The sequence below is a fragment of the Sapajus apella genome, unplaced genomic scaffold (genome assembly GCF_009761245.1).
Source record: "Sapajus apella isolate SASKATOON/1434 unplaced genomic scaffold, GSC_monkey_1.0 scaffold26, whole genome shotgun sequence".
NCBI classification, from domain to species: domain Eukaryota; kingdom Metazoa; phylum Chordata; class Mammalia; order Primates; family Cebidae; genus Sapajus; species Sapajus apella.
In genome coordinates, this window is record NW_022436966.1 from 1,234,916 (window position 1) to 1,252,190 (window position 17,275).

The following is a 17,275-nucleotide window of genomic DNA, read 5'->3' on the forward strand; positions in this document are numbered from 1 at the left end:
AGTAACAGAAAGATAGAAAATGGCAAATTATTTGGAGATTAAGCAACATATTTAAAAATAAAACGTGGTCAAAGAAAAAGTCTCATGAGAAATAGTATTTCAAAATAAATGAGAATTAAAATACAACTTATTATAATTTGTGAGAGGCAGTGAAAGCATTACTCAGAGGCAAATTTGTACCATTAATAGCATATATTAAAAAGAAGAAAGATCCAAATTTAATAATCTATACTTACACCATAGGAAACTAGGTAAAGAACAATTTAAATGCAAAGTATGTAATAATAATAACAATAATAAAAATGAGAGCAGAAATCAATGAAAATGAAAACCAGTAGAGAAAGTCAGTAGAGAAAATCCTGGATGGATGAATAGGTGGAATTCAGTAGATTTTTAGGGCAGTGAAACTATCTAAATGATACTGTAATGATGAATTAGTGACATTATGGATTTTTAAATACCCATAGAGGCCGGGCGCGGTGGCTCAAGCCTGTAATCCCAGCACTGTGGGAGGCCGAGGCGGGTGGATCACGAGGTCAAGAGATCGAGACCATCCTGGGCAACATGGTGAAACCCCGCCTCTACTAAAAAAATACAAAAAAAATTAGCTGGAAATGGTGGCGCCTGCCTGTAGTCCCGGCTACTCGGGAAGCTGAGGCAGGAGAATTGCCTGAACCCGGGAGGCGGAGGTTGCGGTGAGCCGAGATCGCGCCATTGCACTCCAGCCTGGGTAACAAGAGCGAAACTCCGTCTCAAAAAAAAAAAAAAAAAAATACCCATAGAACTGTGTATCACAATGATTACACCCTAATGTAAACTATGGACTTTAGTTGATAATAAAATACCAACATCATTTCATTAATTGTAAAAATTGTACCACACCAATTTTAAATAGGAGTAAAAGCATGGAGTGTGGTGGTATATACAGATGCAGTGTACTTTCTGCTTAACTTTTCTTTAAACCTAAAACACTAAAAACTAAAGACTTTTAATGAAAAAGACTTCAAGCAAAACAGAAATTCAAGGACACTTTAAAGATTATTATATAATTAATGTAAAGATGAAAGTATAGAAGTGCTTATTGAAATATTTAGAAGACTTGTTGAAAACTATAAAACGTCAAAGAAAAAATTGAAGACATAAAGAAAAATATATTCTAGTTTGTGTATTGAAGAATTAATATTGTTAGAATTTCCATATTATCCAAAGTGATCTACATATTCAATGCAATTCCTATCTGAATTCTAATGACATTTTTCACAGAAATGGAGTAAATAATAGTAAGATTCATATGGAACCACTAAAGACTTCAAATAGCAGAAGCAATCTTGAGCAGAAAGAACAAAACTGGAGGCATCAGTCTACCTGACTTCAAAATCTACTGCAAGTCATAATAATCGAAATAGCATGATTCTGGCATAAAAACATACACACAGACCAGTGGAACAAAATAGTTCTGATATAATTTTACTCATGTATAGTCAATTAATTTTTGACAAAGATGCCAAGAACACACGAAAGGGGAAAGGATAGTCTCTGAAAAAAGCAGTGCTGGGAAAACTGTATGTCCACATTTACAAGAATGAAATTTGTTCCTCACCTCACACCATAGATAAAAACATAAAATGGATTAAAGACTTAAACATAAGACCTGAAACTAAAACTACTACAAAATAACATAGGCGAAAAGCTCCATAGCATTGGCCTGGGCAATGAGGTTTTTTTTAAGCTATGACCCCAAAAGCACAAGCAACAAATGTTAAAAAAGACAAATGAGATTACTTATATCAAACAGAAAAGCTTTTGCACAGCAAAGGAAACAATCAGCAATTGAAAGATAACCTATAAAGTGGCAGAATAGGCAGGGTGTGGTGGCTCATGCCTGTAATCCCAGTACTTTGGGAGGCAGAGGTAGGGGAATCACTTGAGGTCAAGAGTTTGAAACCAGCCTGGCCAACATGGAGAAACCCAATCTCTACTACAAATACAAAAGTTAGCCAGGCATAGTGGCATGCTCCTATAATCACAGCTACTCAGGAGGCTGAGGCAGGAGAATCACATGAACCTGGGAGGCAGAGGTTGCAGTGAGCCAAGATTGTGCCACTTCACTCTAGCCTAGATGACAGAATGAGACTCTGTCTCAAAAAAAAAAAAAAAAAGAATGGCAGAATGTATTTCCAAATGATACAGCAGACAAGGGATGCATTTCCAGAATATATAAAGAGCTAAAACAATTCAGTAGCAAGAAAACAACCCAATGAGAAAATGGACAAAGCATTTGAATAGACATTTCTCAAGAGAAGTCATGCAAGTGACCAAGAGGTATATGAAAAAGTATTCAACATCGTTACTCATCAGAAAAATACAAACTAAAACTACAATGATATATCACTTGTCACCTGTTAGGATGACTATTATCAAAAAGACAAATGGTAATACTTACCAACATAATTTCATTAATTTGAGAGGATGTGGAGAAAAGGGACCACTTATACAGTGTTGGAAATGTAAATTATTTATAGCCATTGTGGAAAACAGTATGGAGGTTCCCTGCAAAATTGAAAATAGAAGTATTATATGTTTCAGCAATCGCACTACTGGGTATATTTCCAGAGGAAATGAAATCAGTATGTCAATGAGATATCTGCACTCCCATGTTCATTGCAACATTTTCCACAATAGCCAAGATATTGATTTGACCTAAGTGTCTGTCAACTGGTGAATGCATAAAGAAAATATAGTATGTATACAGAATGGAATACTATACAGCCTTACAAAAGAAGGAAATCCTGCCATTTGCAGCAACATGGGTACATCATGGGGACATTATATTAAGTGAAATAAGGCAGATACGGAAAGAATATGCGTGATCTCATATGTAGAGTCTAAAAATGTTGACTTCATAGAAACAGAGAATAGAATGGTAGTTACCAGAGCTGAGGAATATGGTTGGGGTGTTTTTGGTCAAAAGATAAAAATTTTCAGTTAGATAGACAGAATTAGCTTAAGAGATCTATTCTATAACATGATGATTATAGATAATAACCATGTATTATATTCTTGAAAAATGCTAGCAGAGTACTTTTAAGTATTCCTACCTCATAAAATAAGTATGTGGGGTAATGCATATGTTAATTATTAGGTTGGTGCAAAAGTAATTTTACTTTTTGCCATTAAAAGCAGTTTCTTTTACACCAACCTTAGCTCAGTTTAGCCATTTCACTGTGTATATATGTTTCTAAACATCAAGTTGTACATAACAAATATATATAATTTTGTGTAATTTTTATCAATCAAATTTTATAAAGCATTGTTCATGTAAGTAAATATAGTCACTGACTATATTATAGTATGTAAATATATTGCAAAATTATTCAGATTTAAAAAACGTGAAAATGTAGAGAACAGTACAAATTACAGAGAAATTTGAGAGCGTTTACAGAACTCATTTTCTGACTGTGGAGGAAAGAATGGAATTTAATATGTTGATTAGATCTCTGCTTTGGTCTAAATTGAACAGGTAAAGAGTGATAAACATGAGGAGTTTCAACCTGGTCCTACTTTTGTTTTTTGAGACTGAGTCTTACTCTGTTGCCTAGGCTGGAGTACAGTGGTATGATCTCAGTTCATTGTAGCCTCTGCCTCCTGGGTTGAAGCAATTCTTCTGCCTCAGCCTCCTGAGTAGCTGAGAGTACAGGAATGTACCATCATCCCTGGCTAATTTTTGTGTTTTTAGTAGAGAGGGGGTTTCACCATGTTGGCCAGGCTGGTCTTGAAGTCCGGACCCCAGGTGATCCACTCACTTTTGCCCCCAAAGTGCTGGGATTAAAGGCATGAGCCCCTGCGCCCGGCCACTTATTTCAAAGTTTGTCTGGGTCAGAGATGTCCATGAAACACTAGCTTATATGGTTCTTGAAATTAGAATGATTTTGGAGTAGATCTGTACTGAAGAGATACTGGAAGCTATAGGAATTAATTAAATCACCCAAAGAAAGTTAGAAGATTTGTGTCCAGAGAAGTGAAAGGAAAGCCAGGAGAAAAACATCTCACGAATTCCACAGGAAGACAGAGTTTTAAATAGAGAGTATTTAAGAGAAATTAAGGAAGATCAGACTGAAAGGGAATATTGAATGTGGTGGCAAGTACTCCATGAGTTACTCTGTACAAGTCTATCTTGATGGAATTTTAGCATTGGAATACTGGTGTCATGGAGTAATGTATGATCATTTGTCCTGAAAATATTTTTGTAACAATATTAATCCCACCACATCTCTTAAACCTTTAATATGCTAGTATACTTCATGAATCTCTTATATAGGTATCTAAAACTTGTATGATCTGGGTACTCTGCTTTTATTTTAGCATCTCTTTGGATGCAAACAAAAAAAACTTTTAAAAACTACACAATGCTTTTAAAAAAGAAAAAAAAATAAAGACGATTGTGATATGACTCAGTATCCCCAGTTATATTCCTAGTTACTTAATGGATGTAAGTGTGAGATGACTCTAAGCTCATAGAAATGTCTGCCCTGTTCATATTAAAATTGGAGTGATTTTTCAAATTTTATATTTTTTCACAGGATGCTAGACATGCAGCTGAAGAAGAAATATATACCAACTTAAACCAGAAGATTGACCAGTTCCTACAGCTGGCAGACTATGACTGGATGACTGGAGATTTGGGCAACAAAGCTAGTGATTACCTAGTAGACCTCATTGCCTTTCTTCGTAGCACCTTTGCTGTATTTACACACCTTCCTGTAAGTGACATTTACTCTTACTTTGTCCTTTATATATAAAAAAATTTCCTTATAATTTAGTTTGATGAAAGATATTGGTTTCTGCTGTAACTACCCAGGAAGATCTTTAGTATATAAAAGCTCATGCTATATGTATTAACTCTTAATCATATTTAGAGGCTACTTCCATCATTTTTTCATTGATCTTTGTGTTTTTTTCATTCTAAAAATGGTTCCTGATATTATGTCTGCTTATCTTCCTGTGATGTTCAAGGTAGTTAGTACAAAGACATTATAAAAGCCTTGGTAGAATTAGAAAAGAAAGTTAGAATTTCAGATATGCATATTTTAGTTTTATAATATTCTTTAATATTTTTATATAAACTGAAATTGTTTGATGAAATGTTCCATCTTTTTATCTGATTTGTCTATCTTTTCTCTATTTTCTTAAGCATATTAATTGTAGACTTTTGAAATCATTCTTTACTGCTTCTTATATACATTATACATACACATATTGGTGGATTTTTTTTTTTCTTTTGGCTTTCTTTGATTTTTTTTGGCTTTCTTTGATTTTTTTTCTCTTTCTAATATTTTTTGGTTTATGTTAGACATTGTGTAAAATATATGGAGATTCCAGGTGGTGTTATCTTCCACCAAAAAAGGTTCATGTTTTCCCTTACTAAGTATATAGAATGGACAGATGGGTGGGTTGTGGTTTGAAGCTGACCACCTTAGTACCATCATGGACTAATTTGGTTTAATATTGGGTTGCAATTATAATGTACTTTGTTTGCCGTTGTTGGGAGGATATGGTTCTGCAGAATTTTTTAAAACTGCCTGATATGTCATTGTCTTTTTAGCACCAGAGAGGACTATAGAAATTCCTACTTTTCACAGAAACCTTATCTATTTAGCTTCCTGTACTCCTTGGCTTTAGAATCTGGCAAATATCTTTGGAAGGAGATGTAGCAGTACCCAGCATCAGCAATTGCTGACAAGAAAAAAAGTGGTTGGCAGTTGTCAGTGTTAATTTACCATCCCTCATGAGGTTGCAGCTCCTCCTATGATCTGAATGTTTGTGTACCCAGAAAAGTCATATGTTGAATCTAATAACCAGTGTGATTACATTTGGAGATGCCTTGGGAGGTGGTAGACTATGAAGGTAGAGCCTTACAAATGGGATTAGTATACTTACAAAAGAGACTTCAGAGAGCTGCCATCTTCCTTCTGGCCATGTGAGGATAAAGGGATACAGGAAGACAACTCTTTTTTTTTTTTGCGCTAGGAGATAGGCCTTTGTCAGATGCTGAATCTGCTGATACCTTGATGTTGGACTTCCAAGCCTCCAGAACTGTGAGAATTCTGTTGTTTATAAGCTACCAGTTTGTGAGGTTTTGTTACATTATTCTGAATGGACTAAGATAGTTCCCCTCCTTTTTAGGCATCCTTCTATTAGTGAGTCTTTTTCTCTGAAACACTGTGAAACTGTGAGAAATCTTGCTTTTAAGAGATTCTTTAGAATTCAGTAAATGTCTTGAAGGTAAAAACTAGTCCTCAAATCTCTAATTGTGGCACTCTAGTCCACTGGAAGCAGCAAAGATTTCATGTTGTTGTTTTTTTTAACCCTCTAGTAGTTAGTCTCTGCCTGGTTTTAAGCTTCTCAGTATGTTGCCCATGCCTACGTGTCTCAAATGCCCACAGGGAAAGCTGCAGATCCTCAGCTCACCTTTAAAAGGTTCTGTCCTCTCTGCAGTTTCATTCCCTTTTGTTTTCATTGATTCACAGCACCTGATGTCTTTTAACATGTTTTCTCTACATGTTCTACTTCCTCTCCTGGTTTTTCCTACTGGGAGCATTTACCTGCAAAAAATTATGTCATTTTATCAAGCTTCCTCTTGATACCAAAGCCAGACAAAAAGAGCACACACAAAAAAACTATGAGTTAATCTCAAAATTATGGATAAAAATAAAAAAGATAAAATTTTAACAAGTCAATTCCAAGTGTTTTAAGAAAGTAAGTTATTACTCATGTGTAGGATTTATTCCAGAAATGAAAGGATGGTTTGATATCTAAAAAAAATCTGTTGATATAATTTATCACGTTACTAAGTGAAAGAGATAAAGTATCTTGATGTATTCTAGAAAGATATTTTATTACATCCAGCCTACATTCTTGATTTAAAAACAAAGTTTACTAAATTCCAAGCAGTATAATATTTCAATAACATGATAAAGAACATCTTTTTGAAATTTAGTAGCCACTATAGATTTAACAGTAGAACAATAAAACATTTATTTTCATTGACTTCAGGAATTGGGTGAAGATGCTTCTCATCAATGCTTTAGAAGTTCTATCAAATAAATGTAATAAAAGAATAAATTATATTATTATTAGCCATGCATGTCTTTGTTCATTCCTGTTGCCATAATAAGATACCTTAGGCTGAGAGATTTCTAAACAACAGAAATTTATTTCTCACAGTTCTGGAGAAATAAATGAAAAGTCCAACATCAAGATGTCAGCAGATTCAGTGTCTGATGAAGTCCTTTTCCTCATAAATGACACATCCTTACATAGCAGAGAAGGCAAAAAGAACAAACTCATTCCCTCAATCCTGTAAGGGCACTAATCCAATTAATGAGGGATGTAATCACTTCTGAAAAGGCCTCCCCCCAAAAATTAAAAAAATATGTAAAAGTTGCATTGGGGATTAAATTTCAATATGAATTTTGGAGAGGCTCAAACATTTCAAACTACAACACATGCATATTATTATTTATAGGTTATTATCTAGATAGAAAATACTAAAAATTCATCAAGACCAATAAGAATTTAGGTTAGCTGGTTCACTTAGAAAACAAGTAAACTTTTGTTATATTAGCAATACCCACATAGAAAATATATTGTCAAAAATGTCTTATTTATTATTGAGACATAGATATAATTTCTCTATGCAGCTACTTAGCAATTAAATGTAGAAATAATGTGATAGGATCACAGAGTAACATAAAAGAAACTTCCTTATGCACAAATATATCTGGTATTCTAGTATGGGACTATTTCATTTTGTAGAAAGTTTTTTCAAATTGAATTGTGATGCCTACCAAGTAAATTTGTTTAGGGAGGAATTTTATTGAAATAATTCTGAAATTTATTTGTAAACAAAAATGGACAATATTTGGTAAAAAAAAATAATTATTAATAACATGAACAAATTTTGTAACTCTAGTAATAAGGCATACATATTAAACTTGTGATATTTTTGACTATAAACCCGTTAGAAATAAGAAAATGGTAACATTCAATATTTATGAGAAATAATTGTTGAAATAGGTATTTTGATAGGTTGCTGGCAGAGGTCTTAGTTATAGTCTTTTTGGAGGTCGGTTTTCCCATATGCTGCAGAAATCCTTTGAAATTTGCTTATCTTTTACTATGTAATTCCCCTTTTGGAATTTGAACTTAATGAAATAATCATGGGTGTGTTATAAAATTCAGATATAACTATATTTAATATAATATTGTATTTGTATAGCAAGGAGTTGATATAAATTAAAAGTCCATTAAGCAAATGTGTTCACAAACTAAATTACTGTATATGCATATAATGTGATATCATTCATTCATTAAGTTAATGTAAATGTATATTTACTCATTAAAATATGTTCATTATTTTTTAATTGGAAAAACAGATATCTTATTTTAATTAATACATATACACACACATTAAATATCCATATTATGTACGGTGTAAGTCTAGAATTATATACTGCATAGTTTATCCTTATTTCTATGTAGCTTTTAGGTTTTCCTTTTTGTTTGTGTTTTTAGAAAATGTTTTCTGAATTGAAAATTTGCTGCTTTTATAATGGGGGGGTGTGGAGGTGATATTTAGAATAATTATTTTCTATCTCAAGAATTATTTTCTTTGATAACTAATTTTTACATACATACATATATGTGTATATATATATATATATATATTTATTTTATTTATTTATTTTTTTGAGATGGAGTCTCGCTCTGACACCAGGCTATAGTGCAGTGGTGCAATCTTGGCCCACTGCAACCCCCGCCTCCCACTTCAAGTGATTCTTCCGCCTCAGCCTCCTGAGTAGCTGGGACTACAGGTGTGCATCACCACGCCCAGCTAATTTTTGTATTTTTTAGTAGAGATGGGGTTTCACCATGTTGGTCAGGATGATCTTGATCTCTTGACCTCATGATCCGCCAGCCTCGGCTTCCCAGAGTGCTGGGATTATGGGCGTGAGCCACTGCACCCAACCTAATTTATATTTTTAAATTGATTTTGCCAGCCTACCTGTCCCCATTTCATCATGCTGTTATATTTCAGCACCACACTTTGTACTCCTTACTTTAACCTCTAGGTCATTTAGAAGCAGTATGTGGATTAGACTGGTGCTTGTCTGAGTTAAAGTACATGCTTTTTCTACCTGTAGAGTTGTCAACTTTCTTGCAAGGTTATACTGTAAATAATTAGTTGAGGTTTATTTCTCCCTTTTTTGTTTATTGTAAACTGCCATTTTTACCTAAATACTATATAACCTCTCAGTGTGGATAGAGTTGATTCTACCACTCTTACTGTAGAACCACTTTACCATGTACCATTCAGAATCAAAGTAGGGAGTAACTGACAGGCTTAAGTCCTCAATATTGCTTCCGTTGATGTCACATTTCTGTCTTGTCTACACTTTTCTGAAGCTACACTTTTAAAATTAATTGTATTCAAGAACGATTATAGTCTCTAGAATTAGGTGACTTTTTAAACTACTCCACCTGATTTTCCACAAAATAGATTGCCCAACATTTGTGCTTATGTTGCCCAGAATGCCAGATAGTTTTCTCATGGAACCCCGGATTAGTCACAAAACAGGACTGTGTCTAAGATTTGCCCATGTGCATTATTAGAGAAAGAATGGGAGAGAAAAGAGTTCATTTCTGAAAAAGAACCCAAATCATTTGTGTTTTACTTACTATAAATATTTTCGTTTCATATTTGAAATTCTGTGGCAGGAGTGGCTCTCTGTCAGAAAGATTGATTAATAGAAAAAAAGTATATGGAGAGGACTGAAAGACAAGGCAAATTCTGTCTTATTCTTTTACATTTTAGAATCCCCAGTTTCTCTTAATTCTCAGGGATATTTTGTTACCGCATCATAGCTGCATCATAGCCAGTGGGTTAGGTCAATGTCTAGAAGTGATTGTGTGTGACACAGAGAGAGAGGGAGAGTACGAGTGTATTTGTTTGTAGATTATTCTCATTGTTAGATAGTGATCAGAGGGGAAAATTATTTAATTTTGCAACTGTTTTTTTCCCTTGAGGTTTTTGTGACCTAGAAGGCCTGCCTATCTTCATGAGGCACCCAGAAATGACTGTAATAATATTTTCCACATTTAGAGTTTTTAAATCTTACTATTTCCCTTGAGTTATGAGATGAGGTAAGTACACACACATTTTTTTCAGACTTCAGTTGTATAATTTGCAGTTGCATGCACAGTTGCCCATTTTGCATGCTCAGCATAAGAGCATATTTTTGAGAATTTATTCTTGTTATCCTGATAATTATCTTTCAGAAATGCTTAAGAAAGAAAATGCTGTCTCAAGTAACAGACCCAGAAGATGGAATCCTGAGTTTGTTTTCTCTGTCTGCTGTTAATGTTAATTTGTATGACATAGGGCAAGGTCTCTCGTAGCCCACCTTGGTTTGTGAGTTAAGCATGGAAATTCTTCTAGTTTCTTTGTCTAGTAATAGAGGTGAGATGTATCCCTGGCCCTACTTTCTAGTCAGCTGATAGGTCATCCTTAAGAGAAAATTATTTTTTACGTATAAGTTTCTGAAATTCTTCCAATTTAAAACCCTTTAAAAACTGACATTTCTTTTAGTACTCAATTTATTTCCAGAAATTGTTGCCATCTCTGACCTAACCAAATGATTCTGCCACTGAAGAACTGTCAATACAAACTGTCAGTACTCCCATTAAGTACAAAATCTTTTCTGTACCCATCAGACTTTTCATAATGGGACCTTAAACTACCTTTCTGTCTTTTTCTTTGTCTCTGTCTCTCATTTCTATTTACCAAAGATTCTCCTCCCATAATGAAGTAATGCTCTTTGTTAAGCACACCCAGCTGTTTTCTACCCTGGGTCTTTGTTTTTTAAAATGCCTTTTCATCTACTTTTACTGCTTTTGCTCTTTAACTACATATGTTGAAATCTTACATCATTCAAGGTTCATTTTAAGTACCACACCTTCTATGAAACCTTATCAGTTCTCCTAACCAGATGTGATGTCTTCCTTTGTGGCACTTTTTAAAATGCCACTAACTAAATTTTATCTTGGACTGGATGTGTCATTCATTTGTGCACTTTATTCAGGAAAGGAGACAATGGTAATTAAGCATCTGCTGTGTTCCAGATGCTTTACATGTGTTGTATGTCATCCCAGTTGATGAGGACTCAAAATACCCCAATCATATAAGTATTAATATTATTATTACATCTTATGATGAGACCATAAAATCAAGGAGGATATATACTTTGTAAAGGATACAGCAAATAGAGGAAAGGGTTAGTATTTAAACAAATTTGACTTAAAATTTTTTCTATTATGCCATTCTATTAGATTGATTACCAACTATTGACTTGTGAATCCTGTGGATAAAGACCTTGTCCTATTCATCTGTATTTCTGTGTACAGCGCAGCAGCTTGCATGAAATAGTGCATAGTAAGTTTGTATGGAGTTTACATGTTTGAATAATAAACTAAGTGAATTCCTGCCTGGGCATTGACAATCATTTTTGGGTCATATGTCATTAAAAGTAACCATTTAATTATAGAAAAGAGAAGTCATAAGCTATTATTTTGAGATAATGACCAAAAATTTGCTTAGGTTAAAATTCTAAATTGGTCTTTCTCCTTCCATATTCTCTTGTTTCTCCAAATAAGAGAGAGTATGGTTTTCAAGTGACAGAATTTTAATTATAAAATGCCTTGCATTCATGTATTACTTAGTAATGTTCAAATTTCTTTCATATGTCATTATCCCATTTCTTTGTTTAAAAAAGCAACCTCTATGCTATATGGATAGTCACTATTTTCCCCAGTTAATAAATATGGTAATTGAGGCCTTACAGGGTCTTGCCCAAAGGTCAGAGAATTAATCAATAGTGGGGCTGGATCCTAGGTCATTTTACCTTGGGTCATGCTTTTTTCACTATATCAAGCTGTCTCTTAACATTTAACAATAGCTAATAACCTTTGAGTACATACCATATACCAGGTACTATGCAAAGTGTCCTCTCTCTCTCTGTCTCTTTCTTTCTGTGTGTGTGTGTGCGTACATATACCACCCACACATAGATGTATGTTTTCTAATGTACATATATGTATATATGTATTAATGTATATATTTATTCTCATTTATTCCTTGCAACAAATTTGTGAAAATGTTGTTATTCTACCAGTTTATAAATTAGAAAAGAAAAACTAGAATAGCTTATACATTAGTAAACATAGAGAGGTTTACTATTGTGTCAAAAATTACTCATCTAGAGTTAGTGGATCTGGGGTGTAAACTGCCTTCAAAGCCCTTGTTCCTTCACACTAGGGTATATAATACCTCTAAGCTATGTATGAGAAGCACTAAGCTATGTTTCATAGGGCTGACATTTAAATACTTTTTCTCTGTGGGATTCTTATTCAGAGTCTTTTTTGTTAGTGTATAAAATTTTAGTCATGGTGACCAGAACAGTTCCCAGTAGGGGGGTTAAATTGTGGTAATGCCCCTATAAAGTAGAAACTGTATCTGGTAATGGGAAATATACCAATAAGTTGGTTGCCTATTTCTAACCTAACTTGAGTTCCCTTATTTGACACCTTATGTGGAAATTTCTCTCGTCTACTGATAAAAATGATCCCGTAAGTTGGCCCAATTCCTATGACTTTCTCTGAAACAAAATAAAAAAGTTTCAGGTGTCCTCAAAAACGACTAGAGGCATCAGATCCTTTAGGATAAAACCACATTTTTCTTCATTACATTAATTACATAGGTAGATCCAGGATTCAAGATTTTTTTTTTCTTTTTCCTGGATGGCACACAAATTACTGATTTACTAATGATTTTTCTGCCTATCAAGAAATTGATTCATGTTTCCTGTTTTCATGCAATTAACATTTAGGTTATTTAAGCTACATGGAGTACATTGAAATAAAAAACATTTGCTTCTTATCAATGTGGTATTGGGATCTTTTGTTTAGTTAATCACTTAAATCCTTTAGAGGTTTTGTATTTCTTCAGAAATATCTTTGTGTGTTGAGCTATTACTTAGCACTTTTCTCCCCATAAAGCTACTATTACCAAGCCAGAGCTGTACTTTCTGGTAGCATCCAGCCAGTAATCCTTTGCCTCTTTAATGATAATGACCTTTGAATCTTCTTCTGCTTACATAATTATTAAATAAAAGCTTAAGTATGTTTGGTTCCAAATAGAGTCATTTACTTCTAATCCTGTTTTTGTTGATGGAAAATAAGGATAATCTGGGATTTAGCATAGTGCAAAATTCCACACTTGTAAATCTTCATACTTGATTTCCTTTTCTTTTTCTATTCCTTTTTTTTTTGGACTCTCACTCTGTCACCCAGACTGGAATGCCATGATGTGATAACAGCTCATTGCAGGCTCACCCTCTCAAACTCAAGCAGTCCTCCCACATCAGCCTTACAAGTAGCTAGGACTACAGGCGTGTGTTGCCATTCCTGGCTAATTTACTAATTTTTTGTGGAGATGGTGGTCTCACTATGTTCCCTAGGTTGGTCTTGAACTCCTGGACTCAAGCGATCTTCCTGCCTTGGCCTCCCAAAGTGCTGGCGTTATAGGCATGAGCCACTACACCCAGTAAGAGAGTCAGAGATTCCAGTGAGAATATGTTAGCTATTGCTATACTTGATCACTTTAGTATTTTTGATACCTGATATGGTTTGGCTCTGTGTCCCCACCCAAATCTCACCTTGAATTGTAATAATCCCCACATGTCAAGGGCAGGACCAGGTGGAGATAATTGAATCATGGGAGTAGTTTCCCCCATGCTGTTCACATGATAGTGAGATCTGATGGTTTTACAAAGGGCTTCCCCCTTCCCTCATCACTCATTCTCTCTCCTGCTGCCCTATGAAGGGTACTTTCTGCCATGATTGTAAGTTTCCTGAGACCTGCCCAACTATGCAGAACTGTGAGTCAATTAAACTTATTTTCTTTATGGATTACCCAGTTTTGGGTATTTCTTCATAGCAGTGTGAGAATAAACTAATACAATACCTTTAAAAGATGGTGAGGAGATTACTTGTATTCTTTCTTATTGTTACTAAAGTTGTGGGATGTTGAGTTTTATCCAAGGACAAAACAGTATTTCAACATTGCTAATATCAGCAAATAATTAAAAACCTTAACTGTGTAATAATAGGCAAACTGTTATGTAAACCTTAATACTATTATTCAGTGAAATGTTATGCATTTACTAAAACTAATTTTATGAAGTTTAAATTATAACCTTGCAAAGCACTTATAATATGTTAAATGAAAGAAATAGAATGAAAGTTTTATAAGCAAAATGATTGTAATGTGTAAAAACATGTTCATAGTGAGAAAAAAGTTCACCAGGAAATATTTTAAATTAAAATAATTATGTTGGTAGTGTCACTTATTCTTTTTCTTCAAAATTATTATTGGCATTTTTAAAATCTTTAAACATTTCATTTATTTAAAAAAAGTTTTAGGCTGGGCATGATGGCTCACACCTGTAATCCCAGCACTTTGGGAAACTGAGGCAGGGGGATCACAAGGTCAGGAGATCTAGATCATTCTGGCTAACATGGTGAAACCTTGTCTCTACTAAAAATACAAAAAATTAGCTGGGTGTGGTGTCATATGCTTGTAGTCCCAGTTATCCAGGAGGCTGAGGCAGGAAAATTGCTTGAACCTGGGAGGTGGAGGTTGCAGTGAGCCGAGATCGCGCCATTGCACTCCAGCCTGGATAACAAGAGTGAAACTCTGTCTCAAAAAAAAAAAAAAAAAAAGTTTTAGATCTTTACAGCTTCTCTCTCAGTTCAGATTTCCTTTTGCTTATAAATTCAAAGTGAAACAAAAACCACACTTTTAGGTTCTTTTATGTGCCAGCATTCTTCATTTATTTCATCTTTGTCTGCAAAGTAACCCCTTTTTACTTAATCTTAATTTAGGTATAGGTAGGTTAAATCATTGCTTAAGACCCTGTAAATAATGTATTTTTGGAATACAGATTTAGATTGAGGTCTCTGTAATTCCAAAGCATGTACTCTTTTTGCTACAGTAAACTAGTTGCTTTATTTCCAAGTCTAAAGGAAGGTGTTTGATCTGTAGGGGTGCTGTTGAATTGAGGTTCCTGAGCAAACTTCTAGGCAAGGGGACTGAGAAGCATGGTTGAGATTAGATCAAGAACAGTAAAGCACAACTGAGGACAACTGAGGATGTGTGATCATTATAAAGAAGAGCAGCAGTGGAAGAACATAGGCAGAGTTTCTTTTTATGTCAGTTTGTTTCTAGATGTGCCTTCCAGGAACACTGGTTTTTCTGTTACTCTCTGTTCAGAAATTTTTAATAATTTCCACTTTTTAAAGTGTGAGTACTATCCACATTAAATACGTTACTTATAATTCCCTTACATAAAGCTGTGACTTCAGCCAAATATATCTGTTCATTGTTCCCAAACATACTGTGCTTATTCCTGGCTGTAGACCCTTGTTCATGGTTTTCATTCTTTTCTGAATGACTTCTCATCTCACTTTCAAATCCTTCCCTCCTTTAAAATACAGCTTAATACCTGTTTTCCCCATGAGATCTTTTAGGACTGTTCACCCTTTTTCCCACAATTCATACCCCAAGATTTGATTTTCTTGTGAACTCCTATAGATATTATTGTCTCAATTTTCTACTTGAAACTTCAGATATATGATCTTAAATATTGTTTGCTGTATTTTCCCCTTATCATCAACTAACGTTACACATTATTTGAAAGAAAGTGTCTCAGACTTTTTAACATGGACAGCATTGAGTAGATATCCAGTCAATGTCATGATGAAACTGGAATGTCTAATAGGGACATCATGTATGGAATAGTGTCCTCCAACTTAGATGACTGTTTGCCTTTACATGACATCTATTTTCATTACAGCTCTTCATTATAAATATGTTTTGCTTATAATTCCAATTCATTAAGAATGATGTTGGGAGTGCACTGTAAATGTAATTATCCAAGTTCCAAAGGAAGACAATATTGCTGCTTGGAATATTGCAGTGAGGTCATTCTAAACTACATTTTTACTTCTTTGACAAGAGGACAAATTTGAGCCTGCAAATTGGTGTTGGGATACCTTAGCGTATATATTGTACATGTTGTGGTGTGAGGAGTTCATAGTTAAATGAGCAATAGGAATGTGGTATATGCCACTGTTCTGCAATACTTTCATGGTGGTTTGTAGCCACAATTTTAATATAGCTTAGTAAGTGCTTGAACTTCTCCAAACAAATAACACAGAATGTTGGAAATCAGACACAGTCCATACCTGCCCCTGAGACTTCCCTCTCTTTGAATTAGCCATTGCAGCCTTCTTGTTCTTTAGCTCCTTGCTGATAGGTGAAGTCTGCTCTCTTCCCAAGGAAAAACTACCTCTTAAAAAATGATTAGGAATACACACATGCACGCGCGCGCGCGCACACACACACACACACACACACACATACACACACACACTCTCTCTCTCTCTCACAAAGAAAAAAAGTGAATTTTCTACCCTGCAGTACATCGCTGAATGCATTTTGTTACATATTTTTAAAAAGTGTTTCTGTTAAGGGCATCCACTTGTTATTTTTATTTCATGTAGAATTATCTTATTGCCTTTATAGATTTCTACAAATGAATAATTTACTATCTTTAACTGTTCTAACATGGTAACAAAGCAAGGAAGTTTTATTTCATGTTTTTGTGTATGTGTTTTCTTTTATTGGCCTACTATCTTTTTGTTTTCACTTAAGTTTCCTTTAATCTTTGTTTATCTTGATAACTCCTTTGAAAGATAATCTTAGGATTAGGAAGTGACAGAGATCTGAAAATGGGAAGCAGTCTTTCAACAGACAAGCAGGCCCTAACTCTATACTCTCAAAAAGTTTAACATGAACCATTTGTAAGACTAATTTTCTTTTGTGCCTATTTTTTTTAGTTATGAGCACACGTTCCTGCTGGAAGTATGTAAATCTAAGGATTCTTCATTAGAACTATATTCTTGGTGCCATATTGACAATATCTATATTTTTGCTATTGTGAAGCAGATACAGTGAGATTATTAAAAGAATCACATTGATATCCTACATTGCAGGTGGTAAAGGAAATAGGCGGTATCAGTTCCCTAGGGGACATTTAATTGTGATCTTTCCTTAGGGTTTCCCTTCCCTTTAGCACTTGTCCACTGGGATCCTTCC

General features: G+C 34.4%; 1 protein-coding gene across 5 annotated transcripts in view; it reads left to right on the top strand.

The window, feature by feature from the left end:
* The window catches only part of EXOC6B (exocyst complex component 6B), a 661,151-nt gene that overhangs the window by 362,424 nt on the left and 281,452 nt on the right, over nt 1-17,275 (top strand). For all 5 annotated transcript variants that reach the window (XM_032292191.1, XM_032292190.1, XM_032292192.1 and 2 more), the window contains one exon: nt 4,581-4,760. In XM_032292191.1, coding sequence (XP_032148082.1) covers nt 4,581-4,760 — 180 coding nt within the window. The remainder of the gene's footprint in view (nt 1-4,580; nt 4,761-17,275) is intronic.